Genomic DNA, 15301 nt, shown 5'->3' on the forward strand with positions numbered 1-15301 from the left:
GGATGTTCTTTTGGTTTTTTTGATAAAGTTTTGTACTTCACTCGGTAGTGGTGAATGAGTAAAGTGGTTACTGTTTGGTAGATAGGCCTCTTGATCTTCTTTTTAAAAACTGCATATCACCAAGAATAAAAAGGATTAGAACGAGTCTTGATGCACGACCTCGGTGGCGACTATTTCCCTTTTATATCTTCTTTGCTACTGGGCCGATGCAGTCTTTGCCACCGCCCCCTTCTTTCTTTTTTTTCCCTGACAGGGCCGAAGCTCGCACAAACAGAAAGGTGAAACGAAGCACAGAGCTGTGGAGCTTTCGATCTCACCCGCTTTGCGATAAGCTTGCAATAGTGAATCGGATTTGAACGACTCCCTTTTCCGGGGAGCTAGCATCCGATAGAGTGAAGAGGCACCACCTTAGTAAGAGGCACCACCTCCGCGCTACTTGCTTGGATAATGAGCACAAACACGTAACGTGATGGCCCCATCGGCAAATAGGCTATTTTTAGAGTGCTCTTCAGATTATACACTGATATAGGCGAATTTGCTTTTATGAAAATATATATAGTTCAGCGTTTACAATAGTAAAATAGTCCTATCTAAGAGCGATCGGGACCCTCTCCGCCATTCTCCCCGCCATCTTCGTCTTCATCTTCATCGTCATCGTCATCGTCATCGTCATCGTCATCGTCATCGTCATCGTCATCGTCATCGTTCTTCCTATTCTCGTCTTCCTCATCATCGTTGTCATCGTCGTCCTCGTCCTCTCCTTCTCCCTCTTTCCCGGCAGAAGTGTCAGGATAACCGCCTAATTTGACCACAATCTTGCCCACGATTTCGTTCGCATCCATCATCCCACTTAACCCAATATCACCGTTGATACCCATAACTTTTTCAGAAGGCTTGAATACAGTTACCCACGGCATCTCTTCTTGTATAATTCTAAAGTGCTTCTTAGTCATTATAGAGTTGAACGTGCCACTGCCCATTGAAGGCGCTAGAAATATAGGGAACGTCGGATTCCATGCTCTTATCACGCTTGTCAAAAGATTGTCACATAACCCAAGTGCAATCTTTGCTAACGTATTTGCGGTCAAGGGTGCAACGACCAGTATGTCTGCCCAACGACGTAGCTCGATATGTAAGACAGGGTCTGTCCGTTGCCGCCACACATCCCATTCGTCTGGGTCTGTCCAAAATTGTATATGTGGTGGCAACTCGATTTGAGGATGTTGTGATACAGTGTTTGAAGCGTTGCTCAACGTACGGCCACTGCAAATTAAAGAGGGAAATCCTGTATCGGAAACCTTGGAATTATCTTCCTCATTTTGGGCATTTTTCAGGCCAAAAGCGGCTGTGTCCAAAGGCATATTTCTAGAGCTAGGTGATTCCAGAAGAGCAGCATTATTAATGTTGTTGTTGTTGTTGTTGTTGTTGTTGTTATTGTTATTGTTATTAGTATTAGTATTAGTATTAGTAGTGGTATTAGTATTGTTGGTTTTATTGGTATTAGTATCGGTATTATTGCATTTTGTATCATTAATGTTGTGAGGTTTTTTGTTTTTCCTCATGTACTTCATCGCAAAAAATTTTGTTGCTGAGTTTGTTAATATAACTTGAATGCTAATTTTATCTCTTCCATAAATCTCTTCTAGTTTCTTTATCATATGTTTCAGCTTGAAAACAGACAACGAGCCTGTTGCCCCAAAAAGCACATGCAGCTTACCGTCATCTTGAGGTAACCTCGGATCTAAATTCGTCATAACGCTTTCCTTCTTCAATGGGTTTGGAACTGCATTGGGAGACAAGGCTTCTTCTAAAACGGACTCCAGCAAGGTGGGCTCCCCGGTCTTCGATATGGAGACCTCCCGCTCAATATTTATTGGATTGAACGTGTTCATTACTATGGAGGGGCGGGGACTAGTACTGTTAGACCTGGATCTAACAGATGGCGTATGCAAGGGATCTTCCACGTAAAAATGTGGATGCTCCTTTTTAGGGCTATCCGAACTATTGTCTGAGTTCAGAATGGAATCAGCTCCACCAGCAAGACTCAGTTTTTTTGCAAGCAGGCTGGCTACGTTATTTCCTCCCTCATTGTTGGATAATATAGAGGTTGGAGTCGAAAAGGAAGAAGCGGGAGTGTCTCCATCCTTTGGAGTTTTTGTGTTTATGTCCCCTAACGTCCTGCTTTGGTCGTTATTATCCGAAGCAATGTGTACAGACGCTGCTTTCTTCTCACTAGGCTGCCTGGTCACCTGACCAGACGGAGTCTGCTCCATATCCAACCTGAGGGACCCGAGCTTTGGGTCACTGAAAGTAACGGTGGGTATCCTTTTCAAACCCGGCTCAGGTGTATTACTGACGACGGCGCCAGATGACCCACTAACGTTCATAATCGACTTGGTGTGAGAACGGCTGGGACTAGATGATTTCCTTATATCGAGGCCAGAAACAGATGACAATGGTCCTGTAGAATTTGTATCGGGCATTGCCGGCGTGCTTAAATTTGTTTGCTCTGCTCCAGCCAAAACGGTTGGAGGCACTGCTTTCCTGTCATTTTTCGATCCAGATTTTGCTGGCATTACGTATTTGTGCTGATTTCTTTGCTTTCTTCTTTCTTGTTCCTCTTCAAACTAATGTGGTCTTCTCAAAGGCTCGTTTTCTGTAATAATCTAGTAACAACTTTACTGGAGAGTTTTCAAAACAAATTTCCTCAAAGAGCTGAGGCAGCGTCTACCTCCATAAGGGGACTTCATGCTGAGCCATGAAACGCTCTCTTACCTTTTCGGTCTTTTGAACTCTCCCGCCAGAAAGTTTAAAGGGCAAAAAGGGCAAAAAAGCGCACATGACATGTTGTTTTTGGAAAACGTCATTAAAAACCACGTGAAAAAAATGGAGGAAAAAGGGCAGTTTGGCAACTATATACTACACAGTCATATATAAAAAGACTAGCTTCTTCTTTTGGAACTATTGACATATCTTCCCTTACCTATGCGGACGTTATGTTGCTTCAGGCCGGTAATGGCGAACGGAGAGATGTAGTTGTCTGCAGAGCCGCCACCGATCCAGTTATTTAGAATCTTCTCATTGTGCCTTCTGGTCCAGTCTTCTTGCTTTATCACTTTTTCGTATTCTTTTTGGTCTTCTCTGAGAATCACGTTTTCCTGTGGCTTGGAATGTACATGTCCCTTTTTACCGTATCTTTTCTGAGAGTTTTTGGATAGGGGGCTGGCTACGGAGTATCTGTTACCTCTATTGTTCCATTGGAAATTGGCCTTCAAGTGCGGTGTAATCATGCCTGTGCGCGAGTCCACAGAAACCGCACATCTTAATAAGGTACCTTGTCCACCACACGAGGCACAGAAATGCTTCGGTTTGCCATCCTTTGGTAAGGGGAACATCTTGAAACAGGCGTGGCACCTTAGCATGTAATTACGAAGTCGCTTGATCTTCAGGCCTGACATAAAATTCATCAGATTCAAGTTCATCTGCAGTGCTACATTTTGAACAGCAAAATCACCGGTGGCTAATGCCACTTGGTTGTCTGGACGGTTCAAAGCAACATGGCGATCCTCTTCGGACGCTTCAACGCCTAACGAACCAGTAGTATCTTCACCATTATCCCTAATTATTGATTCTGTCAAGTTATCTGGGGTAATCCAACTACCATCATCATCAGCGTTCTCGAACTCTTCATTCAATTCGGATGTTTCCTTTGTCCCTTCATCATTAGATACTCCCTCTTTGGTTTCTGTTTCTTCAATGTGTTCTTCTGTCTTAGTGTCTTGGTCAAGGTGTACCTTGTTTTCGTTCTCAGTTGGTGATGACTTTTCAGTTTCTCTTGTCTCTCTTTTGGCCTTTTGCTTCTTTCCTCCTCTTCTTCTGTTTTTTTTCTTTGGTATGTTTCCAGTGTTCTCCTCCTTTTCGTTGTTTTCAGTCTCCTTTTCTTTCTCCTCTGCTTCTTCTTCGGTTTTTAACTCGTCGAGTGCATCACCTGGTTTTTTCCTCAGCCTCCAATCACCTTTATTGAATTTCACTTCTAACTCGTATGCTAAGGCAAGAATGTGTAAATCGTTAGCACTTAGGACGGAGTAATCACCGGTTAACTTAGCGAATGTACTTATTCTAGCTATCGAGGTTTCGCTTGGGTGAACCAATTTCAAAGTTCCGAGACTTTGCCAAATCTCTAAGTTTTTCCTAGCTTGGGCATCCTTAATTTCTTGGAACACTGTAGGGGTAGTGTAAAAGGATTCGGCATAATTCTGATAATGTGTATATGACTGCGTAATCAATGGAGTGGCATCTAGTACTAATGCTCTTACATGAGCTGTCTGGTTTTCAGTCATACTCTGCTACTGCTTGATAAAAATTTTTGGGCAAAGACTTTGGATGATGCTAATGATGTTGTTTGCTCGAAGCTAAGGGGTCACTTTATTATTCAAGCTCTATCTGATCTGCTACTATATTAATAATCCATCTCACTAAATGAAAAATTTGCAAAAGTCAAACAAAGCTCATCGGAAAAAATTAGTCTCTTGGTATGGAGTGTCTGGGTTTATTTTAGAAAAGAAATTTATTTCTAAATTTCGAAGTTAGGCAAATTTTAATATCAAGTTTTTGCTTATTATACGTTGGTCATGATACATATCAACGGTATAAGCGATACTCATTCGGCTGTAAGCATTTACAACTACCAGAGTCTTCCTGACTATTGTCATTAAATAAAACATATGTCACTGTATACGATGAAATTGCTAATGTTTTTAGGGTCTCAAGTATCAAGAGAGTTGATCCTCCTAAATTGTTGATGAGCATTTGAGAACTAAAAGTTTTTATAACAGGGTGGTTATCTTTTCTGCTTAGAAATAGCAACCATTCCAGAAACTACAAACAGGAATGCCTGTGGAAAAGGATTTGAAAAGTGCTTACAAAACCTTGTACGATGATAAAGAACCTTTGAAAGCTCTTCATCTTTATGATGCGATTCTGAAGGACTCTCCCACAAACCTGATCGCTCTTATTTTCAAAGCAGCATGTCTTGAAAAACTCTATTTTGGGTTTTCTGATTGGCATAACGATGAAACCATGGGGAATGCTAAAGCTCTCTTAGACAAGGCATTGAGAACGGCTGAAGGTAGAGGCAACCGATCGAAAATAGCCCTTGTTTACTTCCGTTACTTTGTTCATTTCTTCAATAACAAGGATTATGAACAGGCGTACTCATACATGGAGAAGGCCAAACAATTCGGTTATGTTGATGGTACTTTGCCCCTATGGGAGAGTCGTCTGGAAATAAAATTGAAAAGGAAAAGTAAGAAGCAGAAGGATACTAGCACTACGGATATAGTTTCAACAGCAGAAAATGCTGGAGACGAAAGGGAGAAATTGCCAGTTCCTGGGAAAACAACTCTTCCCTTTGAAAGTGAGGTTGTTACGCAAAGTCAAGAACCCCCAAAGTTTAGAGTGGATTGGTACCAATCCAATAACTCTGTTACTATATCCTTATTCACTGCCAACCTTCCCGAGTCTAAAGATAAGATAAATTTAATAATCTCTCCAAAGGATGGAAGAATGCTATCAGTATCGTATGAAGTTCCGATAAATGGGTCTGAATTCCAATTCAATGCTAAACTTTCTCACAAGGTAGATTTACAACCACTCTCATTAAAAGTTTTTTCGAAAAAGCTGGAAATTACTTTAAGCAAAGCAGACAAAGTACAATGGAAAAACTTAGAAGGAGACTCTCAAAAGGAATTTTCAAGAGCTCCCAAGATAAGCGAGAGTTTGGACTCTTCAGCATTGACTGCATCGGCAGAAACACTCTCGAAAGAGATACTTTCTTATCCATCGTCTTCTAAAAAAAACATAGACTGGTCTAAACTCGATATCGATGATGATGATGCCGGTGAAGAAGATGCGGGATCTCCTGATGCCTTTTTCCAAAAGCTTTACGCCGGAGCTGATCCAGACACTAGGAGAGCTATGATGAAATCATTTATAGAAAGCAACGGCACTTCATTAAGCACAGACTGGGAGGATGTATCTAAGGGTGAAGTCAAAACTTCACCTCCAGAAGGCATGGAACCTAAACATTGGTGAATCATTTTTAATACCTACGTAATAATTATTTATGTAATAAAGTGATAGTAATGATACATTTTCGTTTAAGACTAGCCAATTTGATTATATTGATTTCAGATGCCTATATGATTATATTGAATATTACAAGTTTCATGATGTCCATTGAGAGTATTATCCAGACTATGGAGTAATGGATAAAGAAAGAAGAAAAAAAATTATGTTGTGATGACCAAAAAAAGACCAGTCAAAAAGGGAGAGGATAAGAAGAAAAGACGTACGATCAAAAAAAATCAAACGTTGGTAAAGGAGTATCCACTCAACTTCGACACTTGCTCGTTTTTCCATGTAATAAAATCCTTATCATTCTCATCTTCCATCATACTGGTGTCGTCAAATCCACTTTCAAGATCTTTCTGTTGAATATTTAATTGAAATTTACCATCGGGTGACATTGAGAGTTTGTAAACGCTGTGCTCAGACTCCTTGTAGGGGCTGCTCAGTTTCGCTGCATAGTCTTCTATTGAGTCTTTACGATCTAGGCTTCTTATGTTCTCCTTACCGGTGTGGACAGCAGATCGTTTGACAAGCTCCATTGCCTTTTCTTTGGTTAGTTGTGGAATATGACTACCCTTTGCGTCGACTTTGTTTAATGAAAGTGGAAATAATTGACGCGGTTTTACTGGACATTCGTTTACTGTATGGTTTAGCATAGGAGATAACAAAAGGTCAGACGATTTACCTCTGTTCAAAGCAGGCCTCTGTGAGTTCCCTCTAGAGCCCTTCGATATTATCGTCGGCGGCAGTAATTTTGTATTTCTTCTTTTAGGACTAGATAACCGTGTTGTTCCCTGCATATGACGAGGAACTGAATTCTCACGAGATGCTCCACTTTTTGGAAACTGMCTCACCGTGTTTCTGGAAGGCGTTTTATGAATCATATTTATTGAGTTCAAATCTATATCTGTTGGTATTCTGATTGAGTTTTGAGTGGTTTTGGGAGTAGTTTTCTGAACTCTATTTTCTTTACTTACAACATCTTTTCCCTTTTTTGACCTCTGCATTCTGACCCTGCATCTTGGATATTTTGCTTCTAGTTCTTGTTGTTGAATGTTAATTACTTCTGGAAGTGGCCTGCCTTTGTACATAAATGGTTGATCGAATAGACCCTCTGATTCCTCTAATTTGAGTCTTAGATCGTTGATAATCCGAGGAAAGTGCCTTGTTATCCTTTTTCTCATCTTTTCTTCGGTCAGTAAAATTTTGTGAGAATTTCTAGATAATAGTCTAGAAGAGTCTTTAGAGCTTTTTTCCAAAAATTCCTGATCTTTCTGTAGAGATTCAAAATCGGATATTAATCCTAAAATCGGTTTATAAAGTATCAATTTATCCTCTAAACTTTTTAGTTCGTTTTCACAAGTTTCTAAGAGAAGTTCGTCTTCCTGCAAAGTCGCAGCGTTTCTTCTCAGTTCCTCGAATACTATGATAAAGTTAGACCGACTTTGTTCTGAATACTGTAGCGTGTCCCATAGCTCTCTAATTTTGTCCCAGGAGTCTGAGATAAGTTTTTTGATCAATTTTTTCTTCATCAGTTCGAGTCTTGTTAGTTCTATATTTATCTTGTCTAAGGTTTCCGTAGAAAAACCTGAGTGACTATGTGTAAAGGACTTGACATATTCTTGAGAGATTTTAAGCTTTGTCCAAAGTTTTTGGCACTGTTCCATTAAAAGATCTTTTTTGTTCATTCTTTCACTGTGGATTGCTTCCATTCTCTTCAATACTGCGTCAATTTTAGACATTATTTCTCCGTCCACAGGATATAGGTCAGGCGTTTCTGATGTGAGAAGTTTTTTCTCTCCATATGATCTCAAATCTGCCTCAAAATTTTTATCTGTTACTGTTGACAGCGGCATTTCGATTTGTTCAGAAATTGATAGAATGATGTCCTTTTTTTTGAGTATGGTTATAAACCTCCTTTTATATTCCTCCTCGTAAACTGTTATAATCTCATTCATGTGTTTCACAGATTCTTGGTCAATGATTTTGAATGCCGATCCCTTCAAGATATCCTTTTTGTTATCTCTGATAAATTTCATGGACGAATTGACATCATCTTTAGTACTTTCTATCTGTGTCATATACGTTGTTAATATGTCCAAATCAGGAAATGCTGAAAGGGCGTCACTATCTGCTCTTGTCAATCCTTGAAGATCTTCTTTTACGCATTGTGTGAGTTTTTTCAGAGTGACTAGAGATTTCAAGTAGTTGTGTAGTTGGGGTAAAAACTTTCCCAAAACGAAGTTCTTCGCAGTGTCTAGTGCTGCCTTTTTGCTCAGCAATGAAAGGGGCTTTTTAGGCGATTGTGGTACAGTTTTGCTTTCCTGGAGTAGAATGGCATTTCGGATGTATAAATCAGGAATAGTTTTTATCCCGCTTGGGTCATTTATTACCTCCAGGATGTTATTTAGGATATCTTGTTCAATTTCATTTTCTATGGACAGTCTCTTCAATTCTTCGTCAGCTTGTTCGAAAAATTGCTTTATAGAGTTAGATATGGTAGTGAATATGAGCTTCTCTTTGTTAATGATCTCAGTATTAGAATACCCAATATTTTGATATATCACATTTAGGTTTTCCAGTAACTTTTCCAATTCCCTTGAAATGAGGTTGAAATTCTCTTTATACATGTTATCAACCGTACTATTACTACCATTATCTGAGTCTAAGAAACGGTGATTTGTGGATACGTTTTTCAAGGGAGACCCAAAATCTCTGATACGGACTGGAGTTAACTTCATAAATTCTCTAGAGTTTGATTGATTGACCATTGTCGATATGGTCAATGGCGTTTGCAATGAAGGGTTCATATGCGGCACTATTGTACTAGAATTGTCACTATTGCTCCTTGATTGAATAGGTAAAGGGGAGGATGTTGCTGTCTCCATGTCAACATCAAACGTAGAAAAGCGAAAATGTAAGTTTTAAATCTCGATGCCAAAAGGCGGTTTCCAATGATAAATAGGTGACTATAAAAAAGATTCTGTCAACTTTTGCGGTAGATACTGTCAGTTTCGAGTAAATGCTTGTACTTGTTTCTATTGTTCTGTTAGAAAACCTGGCCTTCGACATCAATAATATTTTTGTATTTGTTTCCTCAAACGTATTTACCTTTTACCGCATTGGGAATACTACATGAATAAACTCTGATCACCTTATACGATTACCGGATTTCCCTTGGCGGTTATTTTACGAGATAAACAGCAAACAGCAATAATAACCTGACCCAAAAGATTTAGTGTTAACTATTATTTACGCCTACATAAGGAGTTCAAGCTATGCAACCAGTTTCTTGATTCGATTTGTTTATATCATGCGAAGCTTAATAATTATTCATAGTTATTTTTTTGATTAAATGTCATCGTATTAACGGAGAATCAATCGAAAATAAGAACAAAATATAAACTAGAAATACAGGCAAATCATTACGTTTATTTAGATTTTCAAATATTTTACAGTTAATTGTTTTTTCTAAAAGAAAGAAAAAGAAAAACATATCCGAGTATAGCCACTCCTTTTATATCATGAATAAGATCTAGGAACGAAAAGACTACGGGTGAAGTACTCTTACAACTACTGAATGGAAAATGGATATGAATATGATTCCTTTATTTAATCAAACAAATGTATGCGTTAGTGCTTATGGTAATTTTTCATAGGACTCTCGCCGATTTCTTTTGCAATAGTCGTTTCTTTCACCGCTTCGCGGACCAAAACTGTTCAACTACGAGAGAGACATTGACCTCAGAGCAAGACTTCGGTACATTCGCTACTAAGTATCGCTAAGCCATCTCCTGAAGCGAGGAAGCGTTCTAAAAGCGTTGCTTGCGAGTATTCAATGGACAGCGCCCAACCGACCTTTTTTATGACAAATGTGCTGAGTCCAAGGTTCGTGAAAATACGAAATCGCTGAGAAATGTAATTTAATAATTTGGGTGAGCGTTCACTTAAACCCCTTTTCTCATGTCCAAAGAAGAATTGTACTCATGACTACGGTATAGACTCAACAGACTCGTGTCGAGCGCAAAAGATTATATAATAGCGCAACAGTCAAGTGATGATTTTCGCACGGAAAAGTCTACACATATATATAATGGGGTTTATAGAAACACGGCATAGAAAGAAAAACAAAGAGAATATGGATTCTACATTGCTTTCAGGCAGCACCGAATCTGCAATCTTTCGTTTTCGAAGAACTCATCCTTGTTAGCTCAGTTGGTAGAGCGTTCGGCTTTTAAGCAATTTGCTTAGGCAAGGATACCGAAATGTCAGGGGTTCGAGCCCCCTATGAGGAGTTCTTTCTTTTTTACTTTTCTACAATTATTTAAATTGTAATTGTATAACTCGGTACCCTATTTAGTCAATTTTGCAGATACACAAAAGTAAAAATTGCAAAAGTAAGCTTATCCGTTTTTCTAAAGAGGTAGTGTATTTCTAACGCAACGTAAGACTCGTTTAGTACATATATAAAAAAAATCCCTTTTTTATCAATCGAAAACTCAATTGCTCTTTTGCATCAAGTACGCCAATAACTGTCCCGTGAATTCAACACATGCTTTTCCAGTAGCTGCTGTGTTCTCGTCTAGCCCCCTTCTAGCCACGATCACTCCATGAGCATTTACTGCCTTTATGTAGATCGGAACCCTGATCCATTTCAACTGATTCAAATTTTCCAAAATTGTCCTCCGGCTGTCATCAAAAGGTAATTTTTTGAATCCAGTTTTCCAAGCACCGTCATTCATAGTCGAGTATTTTTCGACAAACTCCTTCCAAGGAAGCTCCTCTTCATTGACAGCGCTGCTGTTGCTTGCCTCATTATTTGTGTCTGTGTCTAGAGCAGAATTTAAAATTGAACCATATGCATCTGCAACATACCCCTTCAACTGTTCCGTCAATCCCAACTTCCCTCTGACCGCTGTATGAAACGCACCATTTGACATCATTTTACGGTACTTGCAAGTAACAATATGACTATACGCAGTTCCCAGGCCATTCATAATCAGTGCTACAGGGAAGACAAAAAACGTAGCTACAAATACTATAAGAATAATGGTGGGCCACTTCTTATAAGTCTTAGTTGGTTTGGTAGGAGCATGGCTGTTAACGTTTAGAGCATTTAGATCAACAATCTTTGGTAATATGCCGCTATAATCCGATCCTGGAATTTTTTCCTCAAAAGTGTACATTAGTTTATTCTCGTAATCAATGAATGGGTCACAATCTGTGATAAAAGCAGTATAAAACGCTACTGTACGGTCGTTTTTAACATTGGCAAAGGCCAACCTCCACTTAAAACGCGAAAGTGCCTCAAGGTACTCATCTTGACTCAGTCTGACTAGTATATCGTTATTAGAATTTTTAATGAACAATTCTCTCCCACTTTTGCCTAAGATGGTGGATCCAAATGCCCTTAAAGTAGCAAATAATACACTTTTATAAGTTGTGCCCATGGGGTTATAAAATTCTACTCCCAAGTGAGGCGTTGCCATGGTGATAAATAATTGCGGCTCAATGTCCTCAAAAAGTTCTCTAAATTCAGTCAACATCTTACCAATCATGAACCTGGCCACTAATCCTCCTTGTGAATATCCCATTATGCTGATTTTGGTGATTTTTCCATCTTTATAGTCCCGGATAAATTCACAGACTTCAATCAATGTTCTATACCCAATGATTTCAATACCGTCAAACGTCTTAAACATGGCGTTCTGCTTCGGTAAGAAATATATCATATCATCCTTGACGTCTTCCTTCTTCAAAGTAGCGGAAAGGGTTGTCCTCATGGACTCCATATGCTTATAGTTCCCCCATAATCCGTGAATCAAGACAAACAGGTGTTTGTCAGAAGGCATTTCAAAGCTTTGTTTTGATATTTTCGGGGAACTGCAAAGAGTTTCAATGTTAATCATAATTCGAGGTTGCCACCTTTATCTTTCCATTGTTTTTCACAAGCATATATATTAATGATTCCCGTCCATCATGATTTTGTAAATAGCCTTAGCAAAGTCTCCACTGTTTCCTGCAATGATTCGAATGAAATATCTTCGCCAGATCCCATAGAGATGCGTTTTAGTTCATCTCTGTGCGCGAACTCAGCGGTATCGAAAGTTGTCTTGTATAGCCTCTGAAAATCTGTAGTGGAGTTGGGAATGCCTCGAAGCCGGAGGCCACCTAATATAAGCTTGGATAACGTTTCATTGAACTGGAGGCGCTTATCATTAATTTGGACGTTGCGGTACACTTTGGTTTTTGTTCCGATCTTCCTTTGTTGAGATTGTTGTATTATTATATCGATGCTACCTTCTTTCGAGACAGAAGCCCTTGTTTTCCCAAGCTCTTGCTTTAATTTGAAAATTTGGCTATCGAATTCATGCTTCATTGCTAAGTCCACCCGAAAGCAATTTAGTTCCGTGTTCTCTCGAAACAGAATCACATATGCTGGCTCGTTTGACCGCTGGTCAACCTTGTCAGACAGTTCTATGACAATGCCTCGACTCGCGTTTTTAAGCTTTGATTTAAAATAAGCTAATGTGGTTGCGCTAGTGCTGTAACATCTGTATGTGCGGATGTCCTTGGAGCGGATCCACAATGGCAGCTTTCCAAGCTCAACATACTGAACGAATTGCCCTTTCCACTCCGGAACTGGATTACAGACCACGAGGTGATCCCCCCAAAGTTGAACATCTCTAATGACCAAATCGCCCTGCTTTCCGCTAAGCACAAAATTTAATGTACATAGTTTCTGTGACATCAAAATCCATGTAGATTGGCACGAAACACACCCTTTCAAGGCAGCTAATCGTTTATAAGTTTGTCACCAGGAAGCTCTTACCAATGCTCAAGGAAAAAAATTTCCTTGAGTAGCCCGTTCTTCGCCCGAATCTGGTAAAACAAGCTACCGATCGAAAAATTTCCAACGATCTTATCTGGGTGAAAGCAATAAAGAACAAAATAAAACCAACGCCATTCCTTTCATTCAGCTTTGGCAATTCATCGGTGTGAGTATTTTATTTGTGTGTGCATGATCGCCGAAAGATAAAAAATACTAGAAGAACATCATAGTGCTGTAAGGTTACGGAAAATAGAAGAAACAACAAAGCTAAAAAAGTAAAGAACGAAATGCCACTACCTCCGTCAACACTAAACCAAAAGTCAAACAGAGTCTACTCCGTAGCTAGAGTATACAAGAATGCCTGCGAAGAGAGACCACAAGAATATTGGGATTATGAACAAGGGGTGACCATCGATTGGGGGAAGATTTCCAATTACGAGATTATCAACAAGATTGGAAGAGGGAAATATTCGGAAGTGTTTAGCGGTAGATGTATTGTAAACAACCAAAAATGTGTCATTAAGGTCCTGAAACCAGTCAAGATGAAGAAAATTTATAGAGAATTAAAAATCCTAACTAATTTGACAGGTGGCCCCAACGTTGTCGGCCTTTACGATATAGTACAAGACGCTGATTCCAAAATACCTGCTTTAATCTTTGAGGAGATTAAGAATGTTGATTTTAGGACTCTATATCCAACTTTCAAACTTCCTGACATCCAATTTTACTTCACCCAATTATTGATTGCGTTAGATTACTGCCATTCGATGGGGATAATGCATAGAGATGTAAAGCCACAGAACGTGATGATTGATCCTACGGAACGGAAGCTAAGACTGATTGATTGGGGGCTAGCGGAGTTTTACCACCCAGGTGTAGACTACAATGTTCGTGTCGCTTCACGTTATCACAAGGGACCAGAACTACTAGTAAACTTGAACCAGTACGACTACTCCTTGGACTTGTGGTCAGTAGGCTGTATGTTGGCTGCGATTGTTTTCAAGAAGGAGCCATTTTTCAAAGGGTCTTCCAATCCCGACCAACTGGTAAAGATTGCCGCAGTACTGGGAACCAAGGAATTATTAGGATACTTGGGCAAGTACGGCTTACATCTACCATCTGAATATGACAACATAATGAGAGACTTCACCAAAAAAGCATGGACTCATTTCATCACTCCTGAAACCAAACTAGCAGTTCCTGAAGTGGTCGATTTGATTGACAACTTATTAAGATATGATCACCAAGAAAGACTAACGGCAAAGGAAGCCATGGACCATAAGTTTTTCAAAGCCAAGTTTGAGTAGCTACACGACGTTGTTCTTCCAAAGCAATTCTTCTTTCGCTTCTCTCATCTCTTGCCCTGTCTTCCAATTGAAAAAGAATGTTTTTTCACTTTGTAGTTTTAATATTAGAAAAAATATCATTAATGTGAATATTTAAATTACGAACTATATTTAAAAACGAATGTAGACTATTATATGACAAAAATCACTTTATATAGATATAGGAGCCCTCCGTGATGCTATGCAGGTTTTGTTGAATTATTGTGTTATCGAAAGACGCGTTCCGGGGAATTTCATTATCGGTGGAACGGATATGATTGTAATCGTTCGCATCTGTGTGTGCTCGACGATGGTAGCGATGTGTTCTTTCGTCCCAAACAATAGAGTAATCTTGAAACGGATTTCTATCGTTTATGAGACTACACGATTCATGAAATCTCCCACGTTTATCAATGTCTCGCCTATTGACGGTCTCGTCGAACGATATTGTCCGCTGAGGGGACGGTTTACCTTTTACGGCAAACACCTTTGTTTGAAATGATGAGGACGAACCATTCCTGTGCCTTTCTGTGTTTCTATAATGCTTTTGTTGCCGGCTTGTATCGTTTACAGAAACACTTGGTGAAGAAGCTTGTTCTCTCTCATTTACTTCAGCCAAGTCCGGGCCGTAAAGGAGAGTAACGTCTATTTCCTTCTTCCAGTTTATACTCAGCGGATCAATTTTTAAATCATCCAGCTTGAACTGGTGTATGGACCAACGTCTCCACATGCAATGATGCAGCCTAGCCATATATATATTATAGTCGATCTCGTTTTCAGAGGAACAACTGGGTAATCGCAGCAATCTATGCTTGCGCATTTTTATCAGCAACCGCCATGTGGTGGAGACATCCAAATTATCATAGTTAAATGCATAGTGGAAATAATCCAGGGCGGGACGCGTGTAGTTGGTAGCATTGTCCAACAAAGCTAAATTTTTCTTGGTTAAAACAGTGTCATCTAGACTAGTCATGTTTCTGACAGATATCTGTGCGTTAGAATCTCGAAGATCTCT

General features: G+C 39.4%; 8 protein-coding genes and 1 non-coding gene across 9 annotated transcripts; 3 read left to right on the forward strand and 6 right to left on the reverse strand.

Moving 5' to 3' along the window:
• Nucleotides 1-590: 590 nt before the first annotated feature.
• VHS3 (phosphopantothenoylcysteine decarboxylase complex subunit VHS3) lies at nt 591-2576 on the reverse strand (the record flags this gene model as incomplete). The annotated part of the gene is made up of 1 exon (XM_018367901.1): nt 591-2576. One exon carries the CDS (start codon nt 2574-2576, stop codon nt 591-593), a length of 1986 nt encoding a protein of 661 aa, XP_018219283.1.
• Nucleotides 2577-2942: 366 nt separating this feature from the next.
• Nucleotides 2943-4340, reverse strand: NOB1 (rRNA-binding endoribonuclease; the record flags this gene model as incomplete). Its single annotated transcript, XM_018367902.1, has 1 exon — nt 2943-4340. One exon carries the CDS (start codon nt 4338-4340, stop codon nt 2943-2945), a length of 1398 nt encoding a protein of 465 aa, XP_018219284.1.
• Nucleotides 4341-4890: 550 nt separating this feature from the next.
• Nucleotides 4891-6093, forward strand: SGT1 (co-chaperone SGT1; the record flags this gene model as incomplete). The annotated part of the gene is made up of 1 exon (XM_018367903.1): nt 4891-6093. One exon carries the CDS (start codon nt 4891-4893, stop codon nt 6091-6093), a length of 1203 nt encoding a protein of 400 aa, XP_018219285.1.
• Nucleotides 6094-6365: 272 nt separating this feature from the next.
• Nucleotides 6366-9017, reverse strand: ASE1 (Ase1p; the record flags this gene model as incomplete). Its single annotated transcript, XM_018367904.1, has 1 exon — nt 6366-9017. The coding sequence occupies one exon, from the start codon at nt 9015-9017 to the stop codon at nt 6366-6368; it is 2652 nt and encodes an 883-aa protein (XP_018219286.1).
• Nucleotides 9018-10329: 1312 nt separating this feature from the next.
• Nucleotides 10330-10424, forward strand: DI49_4900. Its single transcript has 2 exons — nt 10330-10367; nt 10388-10424. It is a non-coding gene; the product is annotated as a tRNA-Lys (tRNA).
• A 204-nt stretch (nt 10425-10628) lies between these two features.
• Nucleotides 10629-12038, reverse strand: LPL1 (putative hydrolase; the record flags this gene model as incomplete). The annotated part of the gene is made up of 1 exon (XM_018367905.1): nt 10629-12038. One exon carries the CDS (start codon nt 12036-12038, stop codon nt 10629-10631), a length of 1410 nt encoding a protein of 469 aa, XP_018219287.1.
• Nucleotides 12039-12106: 68 nt separating this feature from the next.
• SLD7 (Sld7p) lies at nt 12107-12880 on the reverse strand (the record flags this gene model as incomplete). Its single annotated transcript, XM_018367906.1, has 1 exon — nt 12107-12880. One exon carries the CDS (start codon nt 12878-12880, stop codon nt 12107-12109), a length of 774 nt encoding a protein of 257 aa, XP_018219288.1.
• Nucleotides 12881-13248: 368 nt separating this feature from the next.
• CKA2 (casein kinase 2 catalytic subunit CKA2) lies at nt 13249-14268 on the forward strand (the record flags this gene model as incomplete). The annotated part of the gene is made up of 1 exon (XM_018367907.1): nt 13249-14268. The coding sequence occupies one exon, from the start codon at nt 13249-13251 to the stop codon at nt 14266-14268; it is 1020 nt and encodes a 339-aa protein (XP_018219289.1).
• A 184-nt stretch (nt 14269-14452) lies between these two features.
• On the reverse strand, nt 14453-15259 carry DI49_4904 (uncharacterized protein; the record flags this gene model as incomplete). The annotated part of the gene is made up of 1 exon (XM_018367908.1): nt 14453-15259. One exon carries the CDS (start codon nt 15257-15259, stop codon nt 14453-14455), a length of 807 nt encoding a protein of 268 aa, XP_018219290.1.
• Between the last annotated feature and the right edge of the window lie 42 nt (nt 15260-15301).

This window comes from Saccharomyces eubayanus, chromosome VIII (assembly GCF_001298625.1).
Source record: "Saccharomyces eubayanus strain FM1318 chromosome VIII, whole genome shotgun sequence".
NCBI classification, from domain to species: Eukaryota; Fungi; Ascomycota; class Saccharomycetes; order Saccharomycetales; family Saccharomycetaceae; genus Saccharomyces; species Saccharomyces eubayanus.